At 53.4% G+C, this 27,450-nt stretch overlaps 3 protein-coding genes and 1 long non-coding RNA gene across 6 annotated transcripts; 2 read left to right on the top strand and 2 right to left on the bottom strand.

Annotated features, from left to right (window-relative positions):
• Positions 1-125: 125 nt before the first annotated feature.
• ITPA (inosine triphosphatase) lies at positions 126-4,805 on the bottom strand. The gene is made up of 8 exons (XM_064454637.1): positions 4,698-4,805; positions 4,554-4,611; positions 4,406-4,470; positions 2,958-3,031; positions 2,076-2,107; positions 1,242-1,357; positions 640-716; positions 126-346 (listed from the first exon to the last, which is right to left on the bottom strand). Exons 1-8 carry the CDS (start codon positions 4,758-4,760, stop codon positions 226-228), a joined length of 606 nt encoding a protein of 201 aa, XP_064310707.1. The 5' UTR covers positions 4,761-4,805; the 3' UTR covers positions 126-225.
• A 108-nt stretch (positions 4,806-4,913) lies between these two features.
• LOC135313908 (uncharacterized) lies at positions 4,914-18,640 on the top strand. Its single transcript, XR_010373404.1, has 3 exons — positions 4,914-5,133; positions 8,911-8,965; positions 13,585-18,640. It is a non-coding gene; the product is annotated as an uncharacterized LOC135313908 (long non-coding RNA).
• Positions 8,746-21,426, bottom strand: VAMP4 (vesicle associated membrane protein 4). Of its 3 annotated transcripts, XR_010373403.1 has the most exons (9): positions 21,321-21,426; positions 20,918-21,030; positions 19,003-19,049; positions 18,590-18,640; positions 11,381-11,481; positions 10,729-10,808; positions 10,494-10,545; positions 9,335-9,425; positions 8,746-8,952 (listed from the first exon to the last, which is right to left on the bottom strand). XR_010373403.1 is itself a non-coding variant. In XM_064454638.1 (8 exons), the coding sequence occupies exons 2-8, from the start codon at positions 20,981-20,983 to the stop codon at positions 9,397-9,399; spliced, it is 426 nt and encodes a 141-aa protein (XP_064310708.1). In that variant the 5' UTR covers positions 20,984-21,030; positions 21,321-21,426; the 3' UTR covers positions 8,746-9,396. The 3 variants fall into 3 exon arrangements, 2 of the variants coding, with proteins under 2 accessions (XP_064310708.1, XP_064310709.1); XM_064454638.1 differs by having other exon boundaries at positions 8,746-9,425; XM_064454639.1 differs by having other exon boundaries at positions 8,746-9,425; positions 21,312-21,390.
• A 33-nt stretch (positions 21,427-21,459) lies between these two features.
• MYOC (myocilin) lies at positions 21,460-24,958 on the top strand. The gene is made up of 3 exons (XM_064454634.1): positions 21,460-22,302; positions 22,834-22,953; positions 23,087-24,958. The coding sequence occupies exons 1-3, from the start codon at positions 21,780-21,782 to the stop codon at positions 23,869-23,871; spliced, it is 1,428 nt and encodes a 475-aa protein (XP_064310704.1). The 5' UTR covers positions 21,460-21,779; the 3' UTR covers positions 23,872-24,958.
• The last annotated feature ends 2,492 nt before the right edge of the window (positions 24,959-27,450 follow it).

Raw genomic sequence — 27,450 nt, 5'->3', positions numbered from 1 at the left:
CGGAGACCCCCCCGGGCACGGCGGGCCGTGCAAACTGCCCCTGCCCTGCGGGGCGCAGACGTACAGCTGCCACCGTCCAGCCCTGCTGGGCTACGGGGAATCGGGGAAAAAAAGACACCAGTGGCTTCAAAACGAGCAGATTTAATGGCAGGCCGCAGCGGAGCAGAGCTCCCCCGGTGCAGTCTGCGACACAAACAACACAGGGTGTCCCCAGCCCCAGCGAGGCTAGCTGGGACCAGAGCGGGGCTCTGTCGAGTTGCTTTGAAGAAAGAAGGCAGAGAGCTCGCTCAGTGCTCTGTACCGGTGGGAGATGGAATTCTTCACTGCCTTGGGTAGTTCAGCATAGCTGGAGGGGAGAGAAACCACAAGTCTTAGCAGCAGAGATGCTATGGCATGTCCCCTGCCAAGTCACCAAGTATTCCCCTGCTGCTTGCCATCTCCCTGCAGGGCATCTGTGCTGACACACTGGCAAAGCCAACAACCCCCGTCCTGAGCCGGGGGTTCCCCGTCACCCACCACATTCAAATCCAGGAGGGCATTTTCTCCCTGCTGCCCTTCCCTGTAAGCAGGTTCCTCTCCGCACACAACCTCAACGCTGGCTTTCCTTACATAAAGAGCTGTAGGTAAAACTCTACTTACGTCTGGTGGTAGCCATCTGGCTGGAAGCAGGGATCCCAGCCAAAATCTCGAGGGCCTCTGGGCTCCACTATCAGCCCCTGCCATGAAAAAGCAGAAAAGCTCCACAAGCTGTGGTTTTGCGACACCTCCCTCGCAGTTGCATTTCAAACACAGACTGAAGAGCTATGCATGGCCATGGCTCATGCGGAGGTCACCGAAGGCTTGGCACGCAGTTCTGTCCTCATTCCCAGGATGTAAACAAAGTTAGCAGCCCCAAACTCAGTGCTCCATCACACTGCCCTGTGTTGACAGCCCCTTGACTCCCCTCAATTAACAGAGCTAACAACTGCACTCAAAGACAGCCCTGCCAGAGGGAGGTGAGGGGGCTGAAGAGCCCAAGGTAACGTGCAAAGTGTTCAGCACGTACAGCTGGGCAAAACGGCTGCAGCATTCAGCACCCACCCACCAGATGCCCTCCCCATCAGCCTCTTTCCAACAAGCTCCGAGGGTGTTCAGACACCCAGGAGCCACTAAAATTGTCCTCACAGAGCCAATGCTGTTACAAAATTCACATTACAGCCCTCCTTCTTCAGCACATTCCCTTCCCCAAGTACAATACCTACATGAGTCTGGCCTTTGAACAGCTTCACTGGCTCCTCTGGGTTCCCAGTACTGAATGCAAAGGTACAGAGAGCGTAGGCAGATTTGTCTTCAAACCCAGCCAGCAGCTTGTACAGGCCTGAGCGACACAGAAAGGATCCTGGTGTTACTGCCTTTCCTTCAGAGTGCGACACACCCACCTAGAGACGGATTGAGGGAGCATTCTGGATTCACATCCACAAGGGAGAACTATAGGAGGTGACAAAGCTTAGGCATAAGGACGCTTTTGGCAGAGTCCCTTGCATGACTGAAGCCAGCAGACCTAACACAGCATGAGCTGCAGGGACCTGCTATTAATCTGGGAGCAGAAGCAAATGAGCATGCGGCACCACAGAGGACTAAAGCCCACTCTGAATTAGCATGATTAATGCTCACGCTTGTGACACCAGTGCAGAATTTGCAGTCACACTCTTAACTATGGGATCAAAGGAAGTCACTGCACATCGGGGAGGTGAGCATTAGCGGAGGACCTTGCCCAGAAGCCAAAGGGAGCAGCAGGTCTTCCAGGTTATACTGATGACAAACAAGAAGTTCCCACAAGCGCTGCCAGGCAGGACTCTGGGAATCCAGGGATGATGCTGAAACGACTGGGGGAAACAACATCCCGTGAAGCAGGGCACAGAACAGGCTCAGGGAGAGAATGCAAAGGGGCAGAGCTGGATGGAGAAGAAAGGAACCAGCTATGAAATGGGGAGCGCAGTGGGCCAGCATGCTCAGCAGAACCCAGCATGTGCAGGGATCCATTTAACTAAGAAAGGACCAAGTTATGTGCAGAGCAGTAACACAGGAGGCAGTACCTTCTGGTTTCAGTTTTTCCAGGAACCATTTTCTGACAGGGAAGAAGAGAGGGAAGATTAATTTTTGCTATTATTTCTCACAAACACAGGCGTCCTTGAGACATTGTTGCCTACATTTTCACAGCCCTTTGAATCCCTCTTAAACATGCTGTCAAATCACCTCATTCTGGACTATTTACCAATAATGACCGACTTAGGTTTTAAACTGAATGGGACACAGTGAAAATAGCAGTGGAGTATTTAATTTACTGCAGTACTGAGGTCTACGTAAATAACCCAGTTCTCACTTGTGAACACTGACATGCCGAAATATGTTTCTCAGCTCGGATTTTTCACATCTTACACCCGATTCTAGTGCCAACTTCATCATATAAAGCTTTTATGTCTCTGCTTAGCTCAGCAGAGATAGTTTGGAAGAATTAATCACACTAAAAGTTAATTCCAGGAGATAAGGCAGTATTTTTAAAGAGGATTTACACTGTAATGTAATAATCTTGTTATCTGCTGGATTAAAGCAGTCCCTATGAGAACCTATAGCACACTCATCCCAGAGTCCTGCTGAAAGACATGGTGCCTTAACTATGCAGAGCCCCCTGTGGGGCCAGGTTCACAAGCTGGCTGCAAGAGCAAGCACCACAGATCGGGAGCCAGAGCCAACAATTTGGGTCTGACAATCTCATCCTGCACCATGACTTAGAGCAGGGCTTAAGGAGTTAAAGTCAAGCCCCTGGGGTGCAGGATGAGGCAGAGTACAGAGACCAGTAATCACCTCCCTGACCCTGTTGCCATTGGCCGGTGGAGAATCCCCCATGAAGCACACCCCGCCAGCCTGTGCTCCTAACTCTAAGACATGGAAGGTGAAGCAAGTGCCCTCGTACTTACATGTACGGCCCTGGAAGCCCGCCCAGGGCGTTGAAGCACAAGCAGGTATCCTCTACTATAACAGGTCCCTGAACCTACAGCAAAAACCCAAGAAATGGAAACATTAGACCTAGGGGAAGGCACTGCCTCCAACCCCATTTTCTTGCTCTGTCTTATTCTCATGTTTCTACAATAACAGGAACATCACAAAAATCCACCAACCACTAAAGTTCTTCGGCAGTCCATACCAGACAGACAGAGCTAAACCCGTGCTCTTCCTAGGCAGGCCGGAGTGGCTGAAGTGTGATAGGGAAGATCTCACATGGAGAAAAATGAGCAGAACTGAACACCCCCTACCGTCTTGGAGGCGGGAATGGTGGGACAAGGAGGATGAAAGCCTGTGTCCTGGAGGAACATCTACATTCTCCTCGAGTCTCAATCCTCACTTGGTTCTTTTAAGACACCCCTCCCAGACACAGCTCTGGAAAGGGGTCCATCAGAAGTTCCAGCTGACAGAAAACTCAGTGTCCCACAACCGCTGGGGCTGGACTGATGGAGCTGTCATGCCCTCCTGTTGCTCGAGGGACATGGCTGAACATGAGCCAGCAGTGTGCCCAGATGGCCAACAGCATCCTGGCTTGTATCAGGAATAGTGTGGCCACCAGGAGTAGGGAAGTGACTGTGCCCCTGTCCTCAGCACTGGTGAGGCCACACCTCAAATGCTGTGTTCAGTTTTGGGCCTCTCACTACAAGAAGGACTTGGAGGTGCTGAGGCGTTTCCAGAGAAGGGCAACAAAGCTGGTGAAGGGTTTGGAGAACAAGTCTTATGAGGAGCGACTGAGGGAGCTGGGGTTGTTTAGCCTGGAGAAGAAGCAGCTGAGGGGAGACCTTATGGCTCTCTACCACTACCTGAAAGGAGACTGTAGTGAGGTGGGGGTCGGTCTCTTCTCCCAAGTTACTAGTGATAGGATGAGAGGAAATGGCTGCAAGTTGTGTCAGGGGAGGTTTAGGTTGGATATTAGGGAAGATTTCTTTACTGAAATAGTCAAGCATTGGAACAGCCCAAGCAGGTGGTGGAGTTACCATCCCTGGAGGTGTTCAAAAAACATGTAGATGCGGCACTTCAGGGCATGGTTTGGGAGGCATGGTGGTGTTGGGTTGATGGTAGGACTTGATGATCTCAGAGGTCTTTTTCAACCTTAATGGTTCTGTGATTCTATGACACAAGAGGCCAGCGGAGCAGCAGCGGGACTGCCTAAACACTGTGTCACCGGTGAGAATTCACCACTGCCCAGTGCAGGTCAGAAACAGCCGGGCGATGGGAACGCAGCCAGGCCCGGCCCGGATGTGCCCTGACTTTCCTCAGGGCCGAGTCCGAGGCCCGACGCCCCCAGTCGTCTCCAGCCCCGCCGGGGACTGGGGTCCCCCAGGGCTCCCGCACCGAAAAAGGAAGGGGAAAAGGGAGCGACCTGCCGGGCGGCTTCTCGGCACTTCTGCACGGAGATCTCGTCCGGCTCCCCCTGGTACTCCGGCACTGGGGACACAAAGGCCGGCGCTAAGGAGACACCCGGACCGGGCCAGGCCGCCGCGTCCCCCCGGGCCCCGCCGCCAACTTACGGTCAATTTTCCTCGCCACCAGCGTGTAGGGAGAGGAGTCCCCGAGGATCTGGGTGACCTGCGGAGGGAGGTGAGGTGAGGTGAGGTGAGGTGAGGCGAGGCGAGGCGAGGGGAGGGGAGGCTAGCCCACCCGCCCCCGCCCACCTCCTCCAGCTTCTTGGCGTTGCCTGTCACGAACACCACGCTCCGCCGGGCTGGCGCTGCCATCTTGCCCCCGCGCCCTGATCCTCCAATCACCGGTGGCGGCGCTCCCAGCGACGCTCAACCAATGGGCGATGCCTAAGGGAAGGGGTGGGGGGTGGGGGAACTCCCGGTCTTCCGAAGGAGATGGTACTTGCCTCTCGCTCGTGCGCATGCGCAGACTGTACCGGCCAATCACGAGAGAGGGCGGGAGCAGGTCGCTATGGCGGCGGGTTCTCCGCCACAGCCTGGCTCGCCAGAGGCTCCGCTGGCCGAGGCCCGGCGTACAGCGGGGCGGGGGAGATATCCCGAAGAAAATTGAATTTTCTTGTAAGCAATAACAGTGAACTGTGTGAGCTTTGCGAAACAGAACGTGGCGGCCAGAGAAGGGAGCTGAGAGGTAGGGAAGCGTTTGTTTTACGACTTTATACTTGAAGAAGAGCTGAGATACCTATAAAAGGGAACATCCCGCCTCAGAAGAGGCTGAGAACCGGGTGATAAAGTGTATTGTCGAGAAGAACAACTAATCGGGATGTTGATAAGAACTACAACTAAGCGTCCTTTAGGTGAACTATCCTCATTATAATATCCGTAGACCAGAAAACCCTGTACTCAAGCAAGCCCCTCTCTGAGCATGCGTAGTAAATTTAAAGGGAGCGGTACCTTTAAGGTGAAATGATAAAGAAACTAACCAATTATTAGCTGCGAGGTGTGAATACTAGCTGTGACTGACACATTTAACTGTATGAATACCTTACAGTTTCTTTGTGGAGTTACCACCTAGCGCCCATCTTTGTGCAAAAATTAAATTAATAAAATACCTCCGCTCTGTTTGGCATTTTGCACACCGGGCAAATGAACCTGCTTTTAAGGAAAAGGCAGCTGTGTCCCTTTCACGGTTCCCCGCCGGCTACCTCCCTATTTACTTCCCCAGCCTTTGGCAGCCGGATGATCCCTCTCTCTCCCCCTCTTTTCCCTGAAGTAGAACCACATGTAGTTGAGGGAATCGGGTAGCAGGTTGTGTTCCAAGCCCTGCTGCTATTTACTCCCCGACCTCTGGCAAGTCTTTGTCACTATCTGACACCAGATTTCCTACGTGGGAGCGATCAAGTTTCATCTATCTGAAGGTAGATGCAGGATCAGCTGGCAGCTGTAACAAAAACATTGGTGGGAGAGCTGGATGCAGGAGTCAGGAGTGGGAGAGCTCCCACTGTGGAGCCCTAGAGGAATGGGCCAGTGAAGCTCAGTGCTCCCCAGCTGAAGGGTAGCAGGGACCGGTGCCCTGCCAAGTAGCACAGGGTCCTGGGAGCTCTCCGGCTATAGTACCCAGCCCTCTGCCTCAGACCCAGCCCCGCCAGAAGCTCCTGTTTTGCAAGGGGGGGGGACTCCTTCCCCTCTGCTCTGTCCAGTCCCAGAGCTGGAGCTGGGATGCAGGAGTCCTCCCTCCACCTGCATCAGAGCTGCAGACATCCACCCCTGCAACCCCATTCCCTCAGGCATGGGGACCCCAGGGTCTTGCTACATGGGTCACAACTGCAAACCTCAGAGGAGGAACCAGCCCTGCAGCAGGAATGCACAACTCCAGCCAAAACATGCCGTTCCCTGTAAAAAAGCAATCATGGAAAACGGCAACTAATGAAGAGGTCTGTCTTCTGCCAAAGGGAATGGATAAAACAGACCCTTGGTGAAGTGATGCTTGGGTGAAGGAATTGTTTTTGTTGTAAAATCTCCTTCATAATGTCCCCTGAGTGAAAACCAATCCCAAAGCATGCAGACACTGCTGGAAACAACAACCCTTTCCACTCACTACAGTTCTCCCTGCCACCAGTCCAGGGTGGGACAGCACAGGCTGCAAAATTAAGACCACTGTATCTCAAAGGACATAAGGAGGACTGCTTTATAATGTACCTGAGACGAGATATTGTAATGGTCTTTTCAGCCGTGTGAAAAAAAAAAAGAAGGAAGGAATCTATAAAATTGGCTCAATAAATTCTATTACTGTGAAGCTACTGTTGATCCGCTGGTGCCTCTCACAGCCAGAGCTGGTCCCTTGGGAAGGTCTGCGCTCAGGATTGCCCCGGCATTGAATGTAAATTACTTGAATGTAAAACCGATCAACACCTAATTCTTGCAATGCAGGGAAGCGCGCTGAAGGTTTTGGCCATGGCAGTTTTCCCTGCCCTGTATCTCAGGTATACCGGTTTGCACCCCAACCTCCTGGGAGGTGCTGCAAAAGCACTCTGGCAGCACCATTGAGGAAAGCCAGCTTTTCCAGGGCAAGAACCTGCTGCCTGTGCTCAGCTGTCTGGGGTAGACCTGGTCCAGTCCCTTTGGTACCAAAGGATGAGTCTGAGGCAGGCACAAGACGCAAATGGTCCAGGGCCAGGGGGCCTAACCTCCCCACCTTGTTTCCATGGATCCGGGTCAGCTGGAAAAGCCTATGTGCCTGTCTGAAGCAGCGAGCTGCTGGCATGGTGATAACAGCAGCACTTCTTAGGGTGGTACGCTGGTTCCTGCACTGAGGAGAGTTCAACTCTACCTGGAAACACTCCCCAAGAACATGCTGCTGACAGAGATCTGCCAAACACAGCAAGGACAGGGCTCGGGATGATGTAGCAGCAGCTCCCAAATTCAGCAGCTCTTTAATACAGTATGGAAGCCTTCATCTTACCAGCACCCATTTTCCAAGGCCGTCAGCCCAGCTTTAAAGCCAGGCTTTGCATCTAGCAAGCAACTGCAAAACTAACTTCTGTTGTTCAGACCTGGTGCCAGCAGGGACGTGAAGCCCTGATGTGCTGCTGTGGCACCAAGGTCCTTCTGTGGGTGGCAGCAGCCAAGGCAAGATGGGGCTGCCAGAGGTACTGGCAGGACTCCCCAGCAGCAGGAGTAAAGCCTGCCCTAACAGGCAGACCAGGGCAGGCACAGCACAGCCATTACACAGGCTCACAGCACCATTAACTCACTTTTCAGCTGGCAGGAAAAGGTACCTGATAGTTCAGTAAGACCTGCAGCCCCCCTGAAGACAGACACAGTCCCTCTTCATCCACCCTCTTGATCCCTTGCAGATGGAAAGTAGCCAAAGGCATAGGCAGGATGATTTTTGTCCCTTCCACTGGGTGCCTGATCTTAAAACCAGGCTACACTTCAGAAGGAAAAACCCAGCTTGGCTTTGTTGTTCCTACCTGGAGAGAACAGGGCCCACAGAGGGGAAAAGCTCTATTTATATTCCAGCTGGGCAAGCAGAACTTGTAATCACATCTGACCCTCCAGCCTGCTGTGCACACTTTTAATCCCGCTCTCTGCATGAAGCAGCACCACCACTCAGGTGAAAACTGCATACAAGGAACCAGGGGCAGGTTCAGAATGGAAGCTGGGACATGGCACTGAGAATTCTCTGGGGCACCATTTCCCCTCTCCAACATTATTTCAGACACACGCTAAAAAGTACAAGGCTTCTGTCATCAGAAAAGAGGCAGCAAAAAGAGAACCAGGAGAGCCCGCTCTCAGCTCAGCAGAAGTCCCAAGCTCCGGGCTGGAAGGAACAAGGGTCCCAAAAATAAAGGGCAGACAGAAATGCCACCAACACCTGAGACCAAGGTTGGAGACAACCAAAATGCAGCAGTCCCACCCATGGATGGAGGAGCTCAGCTCCTGTTCAGTCCAGCACAGGGGCCCCTATACCTCCCCAAGCACCCCAGCACATCTGTCCGGCAACAACCCCCCACCCCACCAGATCACAGGGATGCAAAATGGGTTGGCATTTGGGACTGCAACCACCACATCACAGTGAAGGCCTCGGAATATGAAATGGGCTTTTTCACCCTGGACTGGTTTCAGGATAGTTGCTGCCCTCCTCCTGTGCCTTTTATATCACTGGGCTAATAGCTGGGCTTTACATACCCTTCCTTTTGGTTAAGAAATCAGTGACCCAGGCCTTTCCTATGGACTCCTGGCAGTGGAGAGCTGTGAATATCCTCTAGAACACTATAAAGACATGCAGGAACTCCACATGTACAGTCAAAAATAAGTTTACTGGAATGTCTTTAGTCACAGTTGTAAGCAGCGATACTGAAAACACTGAGCTTGTGCATTCCCATGGCAGGACCAGGAAGTCTTCTGAATTGTAAAACCTAAGTATTTCTTTTTTCCTCTTTTTTTTTTTCTTGTGGAACAACAGAGAAACACCACCCTTGCAGTTCTCCACAGAAGGGCCGGTTCCCTGTAACATAATGGTATGTTTCTCTTCAGACATTTTTCCCCCTCCTTTGCTCTTTTGAAAGGACAGAGTCCCCTCTGCCTTCCGCAACAGGCAGTGGGGAACCGCTCAAATGGAATTATTAATATTACAACTCAACCATATATACAGATAAACTGTAGCAGCAAGTAGCCAGCTCAAACCAGAGACACAGAATTCCACAAAACAGTCAGTTTGGGAACCAAATCTTCTGTTACAAAAGAAGTCTGACAGCAGGAGCAGGTACTTGACTGAAAAAAAGGGTCATCTGGCAGTTCTTAAAACACTCTGTTGGAACTGGCTGCTTGCCACTGCCTCCTCACTCCTTGGAGAAAAACAACTTCAAAGCTATATACAGATATCTCACTTAAATTACACAGCAGTTTGGTTATCCCAGAGCCAGCTCCACCGAAGCCTCCAGCTGCCCTGTCAGGTATGGTACTTCAGGACTATGGGTACTGGAAAACACAAAAGAAACAAGCTCTCAGCCACACACGTTTGTGTGCAGCATCGATCCCTGCCAGAGAGATCCCCCCTGTTTCTGTAGCGACAAACACCAAACAGCTGTGAGGGAAAGTGTGTTTCCAAGCTCAAGCTAATGCAATCTGCTGCCTGCACACACGCTAGACAACATTTCCTGCCACCTTCATCTCCTTCCAGCTTCCCAAAATTAAACCAGATGGGATTTTCCATCAGTCTCTCTCTACAACACTCCCAGCCTGCTGCCAACTCTGCCTCTCCTGCTGCAGGCTGTGTGGCAGCAGGACAACAGGCCACAAGGGTTTTGCCAAAGTAACTCGAACAGTTGCAGAGCTGCCCCAGCCATGGTCGGTGGGAGGAAAACCCTCTGGACCCAGTAGCACAGAAGAGCTGCGCTGCTGTGCTGGGCTGCCTGGATCCCTGGAGCATGTTATTCTGCAGGCAGAGGGCTGAATTACTACTTCTGCCTGGAAGAAGTATGCTCTGGTCATTACTACCTGTTTGGTAGGAAAAGCAGTGACATCTCTGCTCTGGGGAGCTCCAGAGACACCAGGAAGGACAGAAGGCAGGGGAAGGGCCCAACGGCAAAGCCACAACAGCTGCTTGCTGAAAACTAAGCAGCCCAAAAGCTTTGGGGAGGAGCATTTGCAGGAAGCAGGCCCATTGCAAGATGGTCGATATATGTGGAGATACCTTTGGAAGACATGGCTCTGGTCTGAAACTCTTCTGTCTACTCTCACCAGCCTCAGGATTAGTCAGTGCCAACCCTGGATTGATACAACGTTGGCCAGGCAACGTTGGCTTTCTTTGGCCACAGTCAGTAGGACTCTGAGCCTGCTCCTCAGTGCGCACATTTAAACCTTGCAGAAGAGCAGCATGGTGTGGGCTACAGGCACCACTTATGATAGCTTAAGGCAGAGTGGGGCACAATGGAGTGGCTCAGGTGCTCGGCCCGAGGGACAACAGCACCATGGTGTCACTCATTGTGCGAAGTGCCACGAATATTTCAATGCTAGACATGGCTGGGGTGACCTGGAGCTACTCACCAATGATCACAAGCAGAAGAATGACTGCCACCAGCACTATGATCACCTTCATCTGCAAGGGTAGCACAGAGTCATGTTATGCAAGATGCCCTGTGTAGCTGCTTTGACCTGAAAGGAGGCCTTGCCTTCCAGCATCTTTTCAGCTAGAAAGCAGAGCTTCTCCATCCCCTCCCAGGGGAGGGCAGGTAACCACCCTTCCAGAAACCAACCCCTGCCTGCTTCTGTTCTTGCTCACCTTGCAGCCTCGCCACCACATCTGTCTCCGAAGCTGCTTGGCTCTGTTGCTAAAAGCTGTTGCATTGTCTGATAAACTTTCTGTTGAAGGAAAGAAGAGAGGCAATTCAGGGACACACAGAGTCAGGGCATCCACTCATTCTATTAACTCCACTGAGTTTTAAGCAATAAACTCAGCATCAGGGGAAAAGGCCCAACCACAGCGTGATTCACCAAAGCCACAGCAGATGCCAATGTGACGCCCTTCACTAGAGCACACAGAGACCTGCCGAATCCCACTGAGCCCCCTTTGTACTGGCTGCCCTCTGAGGACAGGAGTTTGCTCTGCAAGCCAGTGAGTGAGCAGACAGCTGAAGCGCTCAGGGCTGTCATAAGACAGACCAGTCTACCTTTGCTTGAAGGACCACCTAGATCACAGCACCCAAATGCCTCCAAACTAACGCCTCTGCACAGAGCAGCAGAAGGCAAAGGTGGAACGACGAGAATGTTGGCAGAAAGTCAGATCCACAGCCCAAGGCTGGGAAACAGCACTCCCAGGAAGGACAGAAATACAACCCCAGGTCTGCCATTAGGCGCTTTCTGAACTGAAAGCGGGTAACCTGGCCCACCAACAGGGAAGAGATGTGGGAAACAGGCTGCATTTAGCATCGCACCTGATTTATCCTGCAGGTCATCCAGCCGCTCGCCTCTTTCAATCACCTTCGTGATGTTCTCCTGCATAACATCGATGACTTCGTCCATCTGGTTCTGGACACTAGATCAGAGCAGAGGCAGCATGAGGAGAAGTGAGCACCACCAGCTGCATTGCAGCACCAGCCTTTGCTCAGAGTCACCCAGGCTGACAGGGTGCAGGAGCTCACCGACAAAAATCAAAGGGGACAACAGTGGAGGGAGGTTGATGGGATGCTGAGAAAGCCAGAAGCACAGCATCACCTGAGGTGCTTCTCTGGCAATCCCAGGAAGGGCAAGGGAACACAAGGGGCTCAAAGAGAGCACTGGGAACTCAGCGGGGGCAGGGCATGTCCATAATGCCTTAACACACAAGTGCAGTAAGAAAAGGCACTAACTACTGTTGGTGGGCACCTCTGCTGCAGAAGAGCTCACAAAGGGGAAAAAAAATTATAAAAACTGCACCTTATCTTTCCAGATTTCATAGAACACTGCACCTTTGCAAAATAAATTGGGTGAAATCAAAGCAAGGTGTGCTCCCCCCTCTGGGAACTGAGTTGCTAAATGAAATCCACTCTGCCAGGGACATCAAGAGGACAGTAAAGAAATGGCTGATATGAACTAAATCAGTTATTATAATCCATCTTCTCATAGGTTACGCAACTCTGTGGGTAGTTGCTTCAGTGAACAGTAGCCTAAATCACACCCGCAGGGTTATTATAAATGCATTTATTCACTCCATAAAAAAGCCACATTGGTAAGAGAGAAAAATTCTCCTGGTGGAAAAATACTGCTACATTCTGGTTTGTATTTTGGAGCTAATACACTTTTATTTTCCTGGAGATAGAAATAAGAAATTCGTTGGGGCCCTAGGGAGACAAGACATTGTTTGAGACATAGTGTTCCCAGAAAGTAAATGGCAACAGCAACGTCTTGGAGGCAGCGCTACACTTAGGGAAACAAAACAGAAATAGCTCCGGGCCACTCACTCCTCGTAAGTATTAGGTTTGACAGCTTATGTTGTATTGATTAAAAACATCTAAGCACTTTAAACTTATCTAAATGCATCCAGCATTTCCCAAATATGCAGCATGAATAGGCCACTTCATCAGCTTTCCACATTACCAGAAACACACACCTCCTATTAACGGCGCACCACTGTTGTCCCCAGAGGGATGCAGGGTTGCTACCGCCTCATCATTGGCACCTTGCTTAGCACCCACACCCTCCTGCTCCCCAAATTATCCCTTCGCAACATCGTCCTCTTTGAACCCATACAAAACCCTCTCCTCCCCACTGTCATCCCACAGATGCAGACATTCAAAGATGTTATTTTCCAAATCAGAGTTTTTACAGCAGCACCAGACACAACTCCACCAGCATCCAGAACCTAAGCTCAGAGCACTTGGTGAGACAGGACAGCATATCCTCCACCATGGCCCAGGAAGCTGGGGCAAGGGAGACCCAGAGCAACTTGTCCAAGGCCAGCCAACAGGACACTGCAGAACCAGAAACAGGGCCCCATCCTAGCCACCATGCCTCTAATTAATTAGAGACATTGGTTCACATTGACCTATTTCTCTTGTCTCCCTACCAGCTACATGCCTCTTGCCGAGCAGGCACTTGCGCTGAGATGCATGCACGAGGAGCAGCTGCAACAAGTAATAGTGGTTGCAATGGAAAAGTGGGTGCCTTGGTCACATTTACTTATCATTCCAAACACAGGCAAGGAAAGTCATTAAAAGAAAAGGCTTATTTCTCCCACAAAAGCTCTAGAAAGAGCTCCAGATCTTTGAGTGTGAAGTGGCTTCCCATCTTCACGTCTCAGGCTGGGCTTTGTAGCACCACTGCACTGCAGCTTTCAGAGCTGGAACAGCCAGGCAACACCTCTGAAGCCAATTTCTGACTCAACAACCTGCACATGGCACATGCTGGACTCCAGCAGCACATGTGAAGACTTGCTTTATTTAGGATACCACTAGAAAAGAACCTGCCTTCCCTGTGCTGCATTGTGGAGTCTGTGGAAGCAGCATCTCACTGCATCCACCTACATTCCGCGGTGGCAGCCGCCTGCTAGGAGCTTCTTATCTGGAGGGGAAATGCATAGATAATCCCCAAATGTCTCTCAGCAGGAACCTGCCCCCATGCCCATGAGCCTGCTCTGATCCACTGTTATTTGTTTTACAAGGCACAGGGCAGAGCTGCCACCACTGGGAAAGTGCAGAAGGTGACACGGAAGACACAGACAGATGATGCCTGGGAAACACGTGGTGGTACCCCATGGAGCAAAGTGTCCACCCCACGCAGGACACACATAGCCCTGTGGCCCTTTCTTGGGGCGGCAGGTGAGGATGTGAGGAAGAGGCATGCTCTGCGAGGGGGTTTCCTTACCTTGGCACAATGGACAAGTCCCAGCTCTGAGCTGCCAGCAATGCTGCTATAGCTTTGGGCAAGAGAGGCAAAGCAGAAACATCTGCTATCCCAGATGAGCCAACTTGGCAAAAACTCTAAGGCCTTAAACATCAGTTTCACAGGCAGAAGACTACATCTGCAGTACACAAATGTTTCTAAAAGCATTTACCAGCTTCAAAATAAAGAAATGTCCTCCTACAACAGATTTGTAACCAAGTTAGCTTGGTACAACTAACAAGCAGGAGCATGCAAGGTTACAGTGCATCTAGGAACATGCAATGCAATGCAATGCCACCTGTATCCCCACCAGTATTGGCCTGGAGAGATGCTGCTGCAGCCCCAGAACACCCCAAAGTGTTCAAGGCAGAGTGGGCACATACATAATTTCAAGCTGCTCTGCTGCATATCAGCATTTGGGAGACACCTATGGAGCACAGACCCCCACTGCTCAAGCTGCATCTCAGCATCCCACCTCTTTTCACTTGAGCTGCTGGTGAAACACCACATGCCTTTGCTACCTGCCCATTACCTGGGCATGCTGTTAGCCATCCCCTCAAGGTAAAACATTTCACAAACAGAGGATGGAGGCACAGAGAAATCAAGGCTTAATCTCTCACAAATGTTGAGGTGTTTAACTCCCATGGAACAGACACATATTTGAGCACTCTAGTACCTTTTGGTATCTGATGTAAAAGAGAATCCTTGGAAAAAAAACACCAAACAACCAGGCAGGAAAAGACTGAGCTAGGGAATGAAACTTTGATCTCCACACAGTGCATTAATGAGACCTTAAGCCAGTCCTTGCTTTCTGCTCTCTCCCACCCCTCAGTGCTGCAAGAAATGCCTCTCTAGGACTATGCATTAGCCCTGCAGTTTCAGAGCAAATTCAACAGTTCCCACTAGTTTGGCACGCTTGAGGTTGGAAACTCAAGTCGCATCAATAAGAAAAATATTTTCTTGTTTTATTTGGCAAGAGAGAATGAATCCTCTAATACGAAGCATAATTCCTGTTAGAGAACTATTCGCTTTTGACACATATGTTTCATTTGCTTTGCTGCTGCCAGATTTCCAAGAGAAATAAAGTTGTATAAATACCTGCCAGGAAAGGGAACAAGGCAAAAGCATAAAATATGTCTCCTACAACCCTTCTTCTTACTAATTACTGCAAACAGGATGCTTTTAACAAGGAGAGCAAGTGCACAACATGAAGCAGCAACAAGAGACCCACCGGCACTTAGCTTGGTTTAGGCTCCTCTTTCTTGTGCTTTGCATGGTCCAGAGCGGGAAGAATAAGCCTTTCCATTTTGACCTTACTGGGATAGATACTGACAAATTCCTGGGGCTGGTCACGGTGTTGGACTAAGAACAGTGCTGCATTCTTCAGACACCGTAAACAGGCCATGCACGCACAATGGGATGTGCTGCTCAAGGCTGCTTCTTGTCTTCAAGCCGTCTGTTTACAGCCAGCATGACACACTTCTATTTTCCACCCCAGCGATATTAATAGTGCTGTGTATTTTGGTGCAAATTACACCCAAACACCCCTTGCTGTGGCAGTAACCCAGAGAAGAGGGAACAGGATGGAGAGCCAAGCTGGACGGATGATGCAAAGGCAGGAGGCCAGCACAGCAGAGTGCTCCCTGAGGCACGGCTCTCTGTAGAGGGGCTGCCCAGCAGAAAGCCCAGCTATACTCCACAACGGGGCATCACTGTTGAAGCATGCCACAAATCCCTGGTTTTAAGTTGCTGTGATGAAGAAAGAGCCTGTGCCTCCCTGATGTCTTTCAGTCCTGAAAGGATTATACCCAACAATGATGCCTGACAACATGGTCCCAGTATCACCTTCAGATGAAAGCCTGGTCTATGGACGAGTTCCACTGCACAACCAGCCACCTGCGATGAACAGCCAGGCCCTGGGAAGCTGCTGTCAACTCTTGTCTTCAAACCATTCCCCAAACCCTCTCTCTCCTTGTGATGTAACTTGGGGCTTGCAGCCATGCAGAGCCACTGTGATCGACCCCTGGGGCTGGGGATGCTGGCCACCCTCGGCAGTGCAATGGGAGAATCATGGGGACCAAGACCTGGCTCCCGGGGAACCACAGCAGCGTGCTGAGCCTCATCGCCAGCACGAGCTGGATTTGGGTTCCTGCAGCAGTCACCTGAAAGCAAAAACATCAGCAGTGAAGGAAGTCAAGCAGCACAGAAAAGGGGGCAATTTTAGTAATGTTTTTGAAAAGATGACCAGTGATGAGAGGCTCCTACTCTAAATAAAAGAAACCCACGTGGAAGATGAATATCCTACCTTCCCCTGAAAAGGCACTAAGGGCTCTCACAACACACATTCAGGACTTCTCACAAAGTCTGGAAGCAAAGGCAGAGAAGAGAGATCAGCTCTCCCTTACCTGTTCTTTGTAACTTTGGGGAAAGGGTAAAAGCCTGTTAAAAGCTACCTTTCAGCTCCAGCCCACCCCAGGGACCGGGAGGTCTCAGAGGGAGACTAAGGGACCCCATGCGGCCACTTAATTACTGAGGGACCATCCACCTTAACTGAGCAGCTGTTGGGGCAACAGAGCCTGAACTTACAGCCACACCAGGACAAAACACAGCATGGAGGGGACTGTGACACTTCCTCCTGCTGCTGTTGCTGGCTCTAGCTTGCCTCTTTTGCCCATGAGGTTTGCAGTGTTCCCCACCATCTCTTTCTGCAGCTGAGCCAGCCTTGGGGGTCTCTGCTGCCAAATTCTCCACCCAGTCCCAAGCCCTGTCACTGCCAAGGACAATTAGGAAACGTTTCCAGTCTTGCCCCTCACATTCAACATGTTCTGCATCTTTGATCCCCTAAGCCTGTCACTTTTTCCTCTACTCAATCCCCCACCCAGTTTCCTTTTACGCCTATCTTCACACCTCGTCTCTCCAGCCCCATACAGCTACAACCTCTCTAGCTTTGCACAGCTATGCCTCAGCTCTCCAAATGCTCAAATTCCTCCTTGAAATGTCTTTTCCTTACAGTGTTTTAGCAACAACCCAACCCTCCTTTTCCTCATCTGTTGAAACCAGAGCAAACTGTATCATTACAAGACCAGGGATCAATCCATCCAGCACAAGGGCCAGTCTGATGAGAAACTTAATAAGCAGCTCCATGTCAAGAAGTGACGACTGCATACTGCAACTGCTTGTTAAACAAAGCAATCAACATTGATGAGAGCAGAAAGTAGATACTAATTTATAATAGATGCTCTGGATACTAGATAGATGTAGCCACTTGCAACCCCAAGGGACATATTCCATACCAGGTCCACTAGAGAGACAGTCTCTGGCAATGAGCAAGTCTCACGTGTGTTGGGCATTAGTCACATCACACCTACGAACCCACCAGCTCCTGGGTGAATTCTTTTTTTCCCCCCCCTTCACAGCTGTGGTGCTCTCCTCTACCTAAGCCTCTGCTCCCTCCTGCCTGTCCAAGACAGTGGGAAGAAAAGAGCTCCTGTTTTCCCAGCCAAACAGGGAAGGCAGAAGACACTAATTCCTTTCCAGCAGAGGACAACAAAGGGGTAGATGTCACCACCTCTCCCCCTTTTTATGGGGGTGGGACCCCACTCGTAAAACCAATTCTCACCCCTCTCATTCACTCCACATCAGCCAGGCCCTGCCCTAGAAGGGAGGTTTTACCCACACTGGCTTACTGTATGGACTAGTGCGCCTCTACCAAAAGCACCCTCACACCCCAGACGGAACAGAGACCCCCTGAAAACTCAGGGCGCAGTGAGAAACATGCTGCCTCTTGTATAACTCAAGTGCACTTCGCCCCTCAAGGTAACGTGGTGAGCGGGCACGCAAGCAAGCACTGCCTAATGCTGACGTTGGCAATGAGTCATCTCAGAGTTGCGCTGGCTTCTTCCCAGCATGAAAAAGATCCCTAACAAAATGCAACACTCAGGCTGCACACAAGACAACCCAGTCTGAATAATGCCTGCTCATCAGTCCCCACACAGATCTCGGTTCTGGTTCTGCGGAGGTCAGCAAAGGAAATAGTACAATGCCAGGGGTCTGTGAATATTCCCTCCCTTTCATTAAGTACCACCATCGCATCCCTCATAGCAAAGGGCAGGACAAACTGCAGCCCAGAACAAGCATCATGCAGGAAATGACTCGATGGGAGAAGGATCCAGAGCGTTCACTCCTTCCTTCTTGCCTTAATACAGTCAACAGTCCTCCTCCAGCTGTAATAGTTTCCTGTCTGTCCAGCTGCTTTGACTCACTGAGTCACTGCTCACCTGCCTCAGGTTTTTGTCTGGAGAAGAGGAGGCCAGAGGATAAGATGCTGCCCAAAAAACATGGTCCTGGTGTGCTCCTGACCACTTGCTTTCTCAAAACATGGAGGAGCAAGTTACAGGATGAAGAAAAAAAAAAAAAGGCAATGAAACAACAAAAAAAAGGTGCTAGCGAAGGTTAAAACTCAGGGTTAATGCTCTAGAAAAAAGAGCCTCCTAACAGCATGGTCACCACCCAAATACAGCAAGGGCTTTAGAAACACCACTAAGCTACTGCGGTACAATCCTAACCCTTCAATTCTGTTAACGCAGTTTCTTGATAGCTTAAATAAAATTTGAGATTTCCCTTATCTGTGGACACAGAGGGTAGGAAGTGTCAGTTAGATGACAGAAAGCACAAGCTGGGTTCGTATTCAGAACTACACAGAAATACTCCGGTAACACAGCAGCAGGAGCTCGCAGTGCCAGAATAAAATATTATCTGTGTGACACTGAGGACCAGTAACTTACTGCCTGATCTTGTCATTCCTGGGTCCAAATCTGGGTCCAGAAGGCCCTCTCCTGCAGGCAGAAAAGAGAGCAATCAGGATGGAAGATACAATGAAAACATGTATTTAAACCAAAGACTCAAAGACAGAACCAGTGCCTTGTGGGTGGAGGACTGTTCTCATGCCTCCCATCAGTCCCTCCCATGTCTTAAGATATGTGGGACACCCCACTCTTATTCAGGTCACACTTATTAAGTCTTAATTCATGCTCGATGCCAAGGCTTGGGGAGACCAGCTCACAGGAATCAAAGGTTTTGATTCCCAAGCCCCCACCTACATGGCAGGGGCCAGCTTTTGGTATTTGACACCTCCAAGTCTCAGAGGCGTAGGCAGTTAAGACATTGCATTCCTTACAGCAGCCGTACAGAAACTCACAAGAAAAAGTCTTCCTCTTCATCTGAATCTTCCTCCAACAGGTTCCTCTGCAAACACAGAAGAAAAACCAAACCACCTCATCAATAAGAAACCACCATTTCACACTCACATTTCCAGACTGTAGGATGCAGTCAGCATCCTCCGACTGCAGGTTACGCGCGAGACCTCCTTTGGAGAGCATCAGTGGTACTCTTTAAGTACCTGGAGTTGTACTATTTCTTGCTGCTTGTGATCAGGGGCTGAGCTGAACATCTCTGTGCCACTATTATCACCTCAACAATGTTTGCTAGCTCTGTAGAGCACAGACCAACGTACAGCTCTGCAGCTCTGACTTGGGACAACTTGCATCTCTGCCACTGAGCCAAACTGGATTTGCGTCAATGGCCAGTTGCCTGCGCAGGTTCAGATCCCAGTTCTAGGGATCAGTACAACTCCCTGTGATGCAGGAGCAACCAGTGCATGGGCACGTTGAGCCCCGCCTTGGAAACCAGCAGGGAGAGCCCCTGTGCAGGCCAGCTGTGGAAGGAAGGGCCTCTCTGCCCAAGGGACAATCCCCAGTGCTGTGCCTGGCCAAAAAATGTCAGCATCACCTACAGCCACCCTGGGTTGCCTCATCCACATGGGAAGTCAGACCCACTCTTTGAAGGACGTGGTTTCTCCAGCCATCTGATGGCAGCAGGTGTAAGGAAGATGACTGCAAGGAAACACGCTAGGCTCCCTGCATAGCACGTCCAGAGGGGTTGGCCCCTCTGAACCCCTGACTCAGGCAAAGGCTAAAGCTGGGCTGGAAAGCAGAGCAGTCTGGTAGCTCCTCTGCTTTGCACCAAAGGGCACCTCCTGGGCTCAGATTCGCTGTTCCACTACACCCCATCAGATGATCCAAAGGCTGATTTTTAAGAGCAACCCCACAATCCCACGTAAGCCTGAAAGTTTCAGACAAAGACACTACTAGACTTCTTTTCTTATATCAGGGCAGCAAAATTTTCTGATCAAGCTGAGGGCTCCCAGTAACAACTACTTAGGGTCAAAACTAATCAAGACGGGGAGATGACACACTAAACCTGTGGGCCTAGGAATGCATCAGACTGACCTTACGGTCCCAACAGCTGCTGCTTCCACTGTACATAAATTCTTACCTACGTTTCCATCCTTGTCACATTTGCTCAATCAACTTAACCAACCCATGAGACCATGCAATAGTTTTAGCCATTGCCTGCCTCAAGGGATGAGCAAACCACTCTTGGCAGCACGGGATCCTCCTCTCACTGACAGTTATCATGTGCTGTGGCAATGTTTTAAACTACAGTCTAAACCCAGTTTTAGCACAGTATGACCCCAGGACAAACATATCAGGTTAAATCCACTTTATCTAAAACAAGCAACTGCTCCACTTGACCCTTATTCAAAGCCTGAAATGTCAGGGGACTTAGCAATAGGATAAAAATTCAGCTGCAAAGTGCAGGGTAACTTCACAGAAGTCCTTCAGCCAAGGCCTAGGCCAAGCTCTGCAGAGAGGCAAGAGACTGGAGCATGCCAGGATCTCACAGCCGTAGATGCAGCCTTGAGGAACTGAAACAGGTTCTCAAAACAGCCATATCTTCTAACGGATTTTGTTTTTAAACACACAGACCAGGTTTCCTGCACAGACAGGCCCCTTGCTAGCTAAACATTGCTATCGAGCGATACAGCTTCTGGGGGCCGTGGCGGCAGAAGCCCCTTCGAGCAGGAGCTGCAACTTACCTTGCACCTACAGGCACAGGGTTTGACAGGCTATCGGCTTGGGGCGATGCTGGTCCCCAGCGCATGCTAACACCCACCGCCAGCCGCGGGCACCTGCCCGGGGCACCCCTATGGATTTAACAGCAGCACCAGTACCAGCACCAGAGAGTCAGGCGAGTCCCCCACCAGCACTCACCCGCTCGCTCTTCACCGACCCCGTCACCTCGTCGTCGTTCAGGTGCCGCTTGAATTTGGGGGGCATGGCCTCTGCCCGCGGGGGGGGCGGCTTCGTGTCCGGGAGGAGAGAACCTGCGGGGGAGGCAGAGGGAACGGCCCGGTCACCGAACGGCCGGGTCACCTCGGCGCCCGGGCCCAGGGGGAGCCTTCGCACCGGGGGACGGAAAAGAGATAAGGGGGAAACTGCCCCGGGACGGGAGGATGCAGCGGCCCCCGGGGAAGGAAGGACGATACAATGACCGACAGTGCCCGGGACCCACACTTCCACCCGGCCCCACGGCTCCAGTCCCGCCCTCCGGTACCCCAGGCGGTACTGGCGAGCAGAGCCGGTGCCCAGACAGAGACCCCCGCACCCCGCTTACCAGGCTCCGCTCCAGGCCGGCGGGAAATGGCCGGTACAGCGACAGGTCAGCTGTCCCATCGACCACCTCGGCGCTCTGCCGGCCGAGCGCCGAGCTATCGATGCCGGGCGGGGGGCGGGGGCGGGGCGGAGTGGGGGTGGGGCCTGCCTCGGGGGCGGGGCAGGGCGTGGCGGGAGCGGCGGTCCCATCCCCGGAGCGCGCTGGCTCGGCACCCTGGGGTGCTGGCGGCGCTCCCGGCTCGGCCCCGCGGGCCGCCTCCCCGCCAGCAGCAGCACGGGGGGGTCCGGCCGCCTCGGCCCCCGCCATCGCCCCTGGCACACGGCCCCGGTAGCGAAGCCGTTGGCGGCGGCCGCAGGTTGCCGGAGCCCGGCCAGCAGCCACGGGCGAAAGCCGCCGCCGCCGCCACCATCTGGAAGGTTCCGGCTCGCCCGTCCCCCCTGCCGCCACCCCGACCTATAAATGCCGGCGGCGGCGCCCGGTGCGCGGCGGGACCGGGAGCGTGAAGTCATGTTGGGGACCTGGCTGCTGCTCTGGGGGGCCCTGGCCCTGGGCTGCCGGGGTGAAACGGCCTTTCTTCGGCGCGCCGAGGACAGCACCGGGCGTTGCACCTACTCCTTCACGGTGGCCAGCCCCGTCGAGGCCGCCTGCCCCGACGGCGGCGGCGTGCCGGAGCTGCGGGCGGAGCTGGCCGCCCTCGCCTCCCGCCTGAGCCAGCTGGAGAGCCGGGAGCGGGGGGGGGGGGGCTCGGGGCCGCGGGGCGGCGAGCCGGTGGGTGCCCGGGACGCCCAGCAAGTGGCGTACGGCGAGCTGCTGCGGGCCAAGTCCCGGCTGGAGGAGGAGAAGGGGCGGCTGGAACGGGAGAAAGAGGAACTGGGGAGGCGGCTGGAGAGCAGCGCCCGGGAGATCAGCCGGCTGCGGGCCACCCGCTGCCCCCCCGGCGGAGAGGGGCCCGGCCGTGACACCCTCCGCGCCCCCGGCAAAGGTAAGTGCCGGGGACCGGGACTCCCCGTGCATCCCCGCCACTGGCTCACCACCGGTGCCTCTCCCCCAGGTGCTGGCCGAGCCCCTTTGCTGCCCCCCACTCCCGGGGACCCTGGCGGGGCGCATACCTGCCGCAGCGCTCAGCCCTACCCGGGGTCGCAGCCCATCGCGCCAACCCCTCTCCCCATCCCTAAATCAAGGCTGGCAGCTGGAGCCCTCCTCGTCCCATCCCCTGCCCCACAGCAGAGGGGGGACGCAGGCGATCGTGCTGATCTGGGGGGATTAGAAGTTTCCCCTGAGGAGCGTTAAACCCTGCACCTGGGGGCAAGAGCGCTGCAGAGCGGGGTCCCCGTCAGTGGGTCACAGATACGCCCTGCTGCAGTGGGAGGGGGCACTGGGCTCCTGACCGAGGCATTGGCATTTCGGGGGACAGTGGTCCAACATAAAGCCCCCCGAGGGCGGTGAGAGCAGACGTGGTGGTGAGGGGGTGCTGGTTGGGCCCCTTCTCACCCTGCGCCTGGCCCTGCCACAGCCCCCCGTTGGGACCCGCAGCCCCTCGCTTACCAGGAGCTGCAATCGGAGAGGACGGAGGTTCCTGCATCCCGGCTGCTGGAGGAGACTGTGCTCAGCCGCCCAGGGAGCGAGGACTCGGGTACTGCCACCGGCACGGCCAGCCGGCCCCATGCTCCGCTGCTCACAAATACTGCTTGGCCCTCCTGAGGGGCTCGCTGGGCACTGCCGCTGAGCAATAACCCCTTTCTCTCTCCCCTCCTGTCCCTGAGCAGGCTGTGGTGAGCTGGTGTGGGTGGGGGAGCCCGTTGTCTTCGGCCGGGCAGATTCAATTGCCGGCAAGTACGGCGTGTGGATGAAGGACCCTGAGCCTGTCCCCCCCTTCACACGGGAGACCACCTGGCGCGTGGATGCGGTGGGCACAGAGGTCCGTCAGCTCTTCCAGTACGAGGCAGATGACCAGCTGGCCCAGGGCTACCCTGCCAAGGTGCACATCCTGCCGCAGCCCCTGGAGAGCACAGGGGCTGTCGTCTACCGCGGTGGGCTCTTCTTCCAGCCCCGCCGCTCCCGTGCCGTGGCCCGCTATGACCTTCGGGGAGAGACTGTCACGGCCGAGAAGGAGATCCCCGGTGCTGGCTACCACGGACAGTACCCCTACTCCTGGGGGGGCTACACCGACATTGACCTGGCTGTGGACGAGACGGGGCTCTGGGTGATCTACAGCACCGAGAAGGCCAGGGGGGCGATTGTCCTCTCCAAGCTGGACCCTGAGACGCTGGAGATCCGGCGGACCTGGGAGACCAACATCCGCAAGCGAGGGGTGGCCAACTCCTTTGTCATCTGCGGCACCCTCTACACTGTCAGCAGCTACTCAGCACCCAACGCCACCATCAATTTTGCCTACGACACAGCCACTGGTACTGGCCGAGCCCTCAGCATCCCCTTCGAGAACCGCTTCCGCTACCTCAGCATGGTGGACTACAACCCCACCGAGCGACGGCTCTTCGCCTGGGACAGCTTCAATATGGTCACCTACCCTGTCCGCCTCTCCCGGCCATGAGCTGGGGCCGGGAACGTGCCAGCTCAGCCTGTGACCCCACCCCGCGCTCCTCAGCACCCTGCTTTGCTCCCCAGCTCCCCCCGGTGCAGCCAACAGTGCTGGCTCAGGCAGCTCTGGGCAATGGTGGGGGCCACATGCTGACCTGCTGCGCTGTGTTGGGGCCACCAGCATCCCTGCTGGCATCTCCAGCAACATCCTGTCATGCTTGAGTGCAGTGGAGGGAAATTGCTTCTCTGGAGCCTGGTCAAGCCAGTGAAACGCCTCTCCCTGGCCTCTGTGGGTTTTGGATGAGCCACAGCAGTACCCAGCCCTAAGCCACCTGAGCATCCCCCAGGAGCTCCCAGCCCAGCCATCCCAAATTTGGAGCAGGAAGGGCTCAGGCACAGCAAAGGTAGGGCAGGTGGTGGAGGTAGGGAGAGGCTGCCCGGGAGGGTCCCACCTAGACAGAAATGCTTTCCTTAGTTGCAAGCAGCACTCCCCTCTGCAGGGCTGGGGTTTGTGTTTCCAGGCTCTGGCTGAGCATGAGCACTGCTGCTGCCCCGCAGCAGCAGCACTTTTGGGGATGCCTCCCCAGCTCAGGCCAGCCTTGCTGAGGAGATCCAAGCACCTGTGCTGACAACCTGCGAGCCCTGTTGCATTCAATGCTGCTGGTGCCCAGGAGCGTCCCAGAGCTCAGCTCCCTTCAAAAATCATCTGGCAGGATTAAGAGCAGTGGGGAATAGGGACGCTCAGTGCAGAAGCCTTGTTTTAGTGGGGGAAAAAAAAGGCCAAGACAGCAGTGGTGAGGAGCGCTAGCAGAGCATCCTGCAGCCAAGCAGCCCCTTGGTGTATCCAGTCCCTCTCGGCCATGCGCTTCGGCTTTACAGCCATGCCCGGTCACTGATGCAGTGTGGCAGCTATAGCCCTGCCTGGCTGGCAGTGCTCCCCACGGTGGACCAAAACATGCTGTTTTTAACTATTTATTGTAGAAAGTTTGTAGGAGGCTTTTTCTCCCCCCCTGCAGCATTTGGGGCAGATGGGGCAGTAGCAGCTGCATCCCCACCAGGGAATGCATGGGGTTCTGGCCCAATAAACATTGCCCACTGCCTTGCATCTTGTCTTTCTGAGCCTGGGTTTTCGGGAGGGGGGTGGGGGGTGGGGGGGGTGGAGGGCTGGAGCCTGGAGGGTGTGTGATGCACTGGTGCCCCCCTGGTTGTACTGACAGGCTCAAGGGGGGGAGCTCTAATGCTTCTGCCAGGAAAATGGCACATCCGGGAGGTGGCTGCTGGCAGAGCTGACCCCAGGAGCACCATTATGTGGTGTGAGGCGGGGTAGCAACATGCCCACAGCATGAATAGGAGTAAAAGCCAAAGCTTCAGCACTAAACCATGGAGATTTGCTGAAGGGGAACGATCAATGAGCTCCTGGTGGCAGAGTTGCAGGTGCCAGGGGGCAGTGAGGGCCGAGGGGAGATGGAGAGAGCCTGCCTTTGCTGCTGCAGCACTAGGGTGTTTGGCTGCTCACTGAGCAGATGGCATCACTTGGAGCCAGGAGGCCATGGGGTTGGCCTGAAAGACCCTTTCTTGCTCCCTGGTAGGCTCAGCATGGGGCTGGGCTGCTCACCACGAGCAAAGGTGGCCCCCAGGCCAGAGATGCGCCCATGCAGCCGGCTTGGTGTAGTCCCGCGATGCCCTATGTTAGGACTCACCCCCTTGGCTGCCAAGCCTGGCCCAGGTTGATCAGTGACACATCCTCTCCATCAGTCACACCATCCTCTCCAGGGCTGCATCACCTATATGCTGCAGCAGGTCATGCACTGCAGCCTGGTCGTCACAGGGTGCTGCCTTCCCCAGCCTCCTGATGGGGGGTGACAGTCACCCTGTCATCGCCCACAACCCCATGCTCACCATCTCTGCCAGCTGGGCACTCTATGAGGAGGAGGAGGCGGCACTGCAGGGAGAGGGCACCCACTGTGACCAATGACAGCTGCTGGCAATAAATTTGTGGTGCTTACAGGCTCTCCTGGCCTCAGAAAACACAGATACATAGCCCTGCTTCAGCCCCACAATGTCCCTCCATCCTGCTGCAAAAACCCACCCAGGACAGGTGGTTGGCTGGGCCCTGGTGCAGAGAAACAAGGCAAATGCCAGGGCAAGATCCAGGGCAGTAAAGCTAGGGGTGAAGACAGCCATGGGGCTGTCATGTATGGGGTGTGGAAGAGGGAGGCAGGCAGCCCCCTTGCCTGCACAGCACTGGCCCAACCCAGCCAGGGGCAACCTGGCAAGCAGCCGCCCACCCAATGCACAGAAGACCTGTGGCCGAGGATGGGAGAACAGCATCTCTGTCCTGAAACAGGATGGGAGGCCAGGCTGGAGCCCCTCTTCGCCCCGCAGCTCCCCGGAGGCACGGGGTGAGCCCCAGCATGAAAGGGAGGGCTTGTTCAGAGGTCCCTGGCGATCGGCAGCACCAAAGGCTTCTCAGTGAGCTGAGACACTGAGGGCAGACAGCGTGAGCCATTCCCACCTCCCCGCTCTCTGCCAGTGCCACGGCCTTTTCAGGCTGGGAAGTCCATCACTTAATTGAGTAAAAAAAAAAAACCCACACAACCAAAAACCAAAAAAACCCAAATACGAGCCAATCCACACAGGATTTCCAGAAAGCTGGGCTGGAGCTGAACAGCGCTGAATACACAGCCTCACTTAAGAGGCTTTGCAAAACAAGCCCCGAGAGTCCCTCCCCTCCCGCATCCCAGCAAGAAGCCGGCCTGAGCCGGGGGGGTGCTGGATCTGGCCCCAGTCACATTAACCCCTTTCTGCTCTTGCCCTTGAGAAAAGTTACAGTCTTTTTGCAGACTGAATGATACTAAGGGAAACATCAACTCCCCAAACAAGATAGTTCCCTAATTTATGGGAGGTTCAGCACAATTATTTGTGATGCCCAGAGTCCTAGAAATAAGACTACACACCAAATCCCACTCAAATTAAAAAATACCTATATTCCAGCACAAATGGCCAGGAGCAAGTTACCTGGTTAAACATCAAAAATATTCAGTGAACTGGGGGTCAGTGACTGAAAGCTTAACCTGGCCTCAAAGGGAGCCAGAGTGGTTGGGGGCTGTTTTCGGGAGGCACACATTAAAATCCAGTTATTTGGATACACTAAATGCTCAAGCATTTGCTTTTAATTAAGTTTCTGCAGAAATATTATTCTTGTTCTGCTCAGTACAAGGAATAGCCAAAAGCTTGGTATATTCCCACTGCCGACTGTGGGAAATTCACCTGACTAGTCTAGGGGCTTTGTTGGAGAATTGAAGATTACTTTCAGCAGCATTTCCTAAAAACCAAAATAGTCCAGTGAATGATTGCCCATTTTTAGGGGGTCCTTCCAAGACAAACCAGAAGACGCCCTCCAACCAAGAAAACATCAGCATAACTCAATTACCACTGAAACCATCTTTCTTATAGCACGTTTATAGTTCAAACCACTGCCTGCCTCCGCTCGGTTCCCTGACCTTCATCCTCCTTTCCCCAAGTGTTTGCTGTAGCTGTGCTCGTTACAGTTCCTGTAAAAAAAAAACCAGGCAATTTACCTGTGGCATTA

This window comes from Phalacrocorax carbo, chromosome 6 (genome assembly GCF_963921805.1).
Source record: "Phalacrocorax carbo chromosome 6, bPhaCar2.1, whole genome shotgun sequence".
NCBI classification, from domain to species: domain Eukaryota; kingdom Metazoa; phylum Chordata; class Aves; order Suliformes; family Phalacrocoracidae; genus Phalacrocorax; species Phalacrocorax carbo.
Note: the sequence above shows the minus strand (reverse complement) of the source record. Positions and strands in the feature narration are given on the sequence as shown.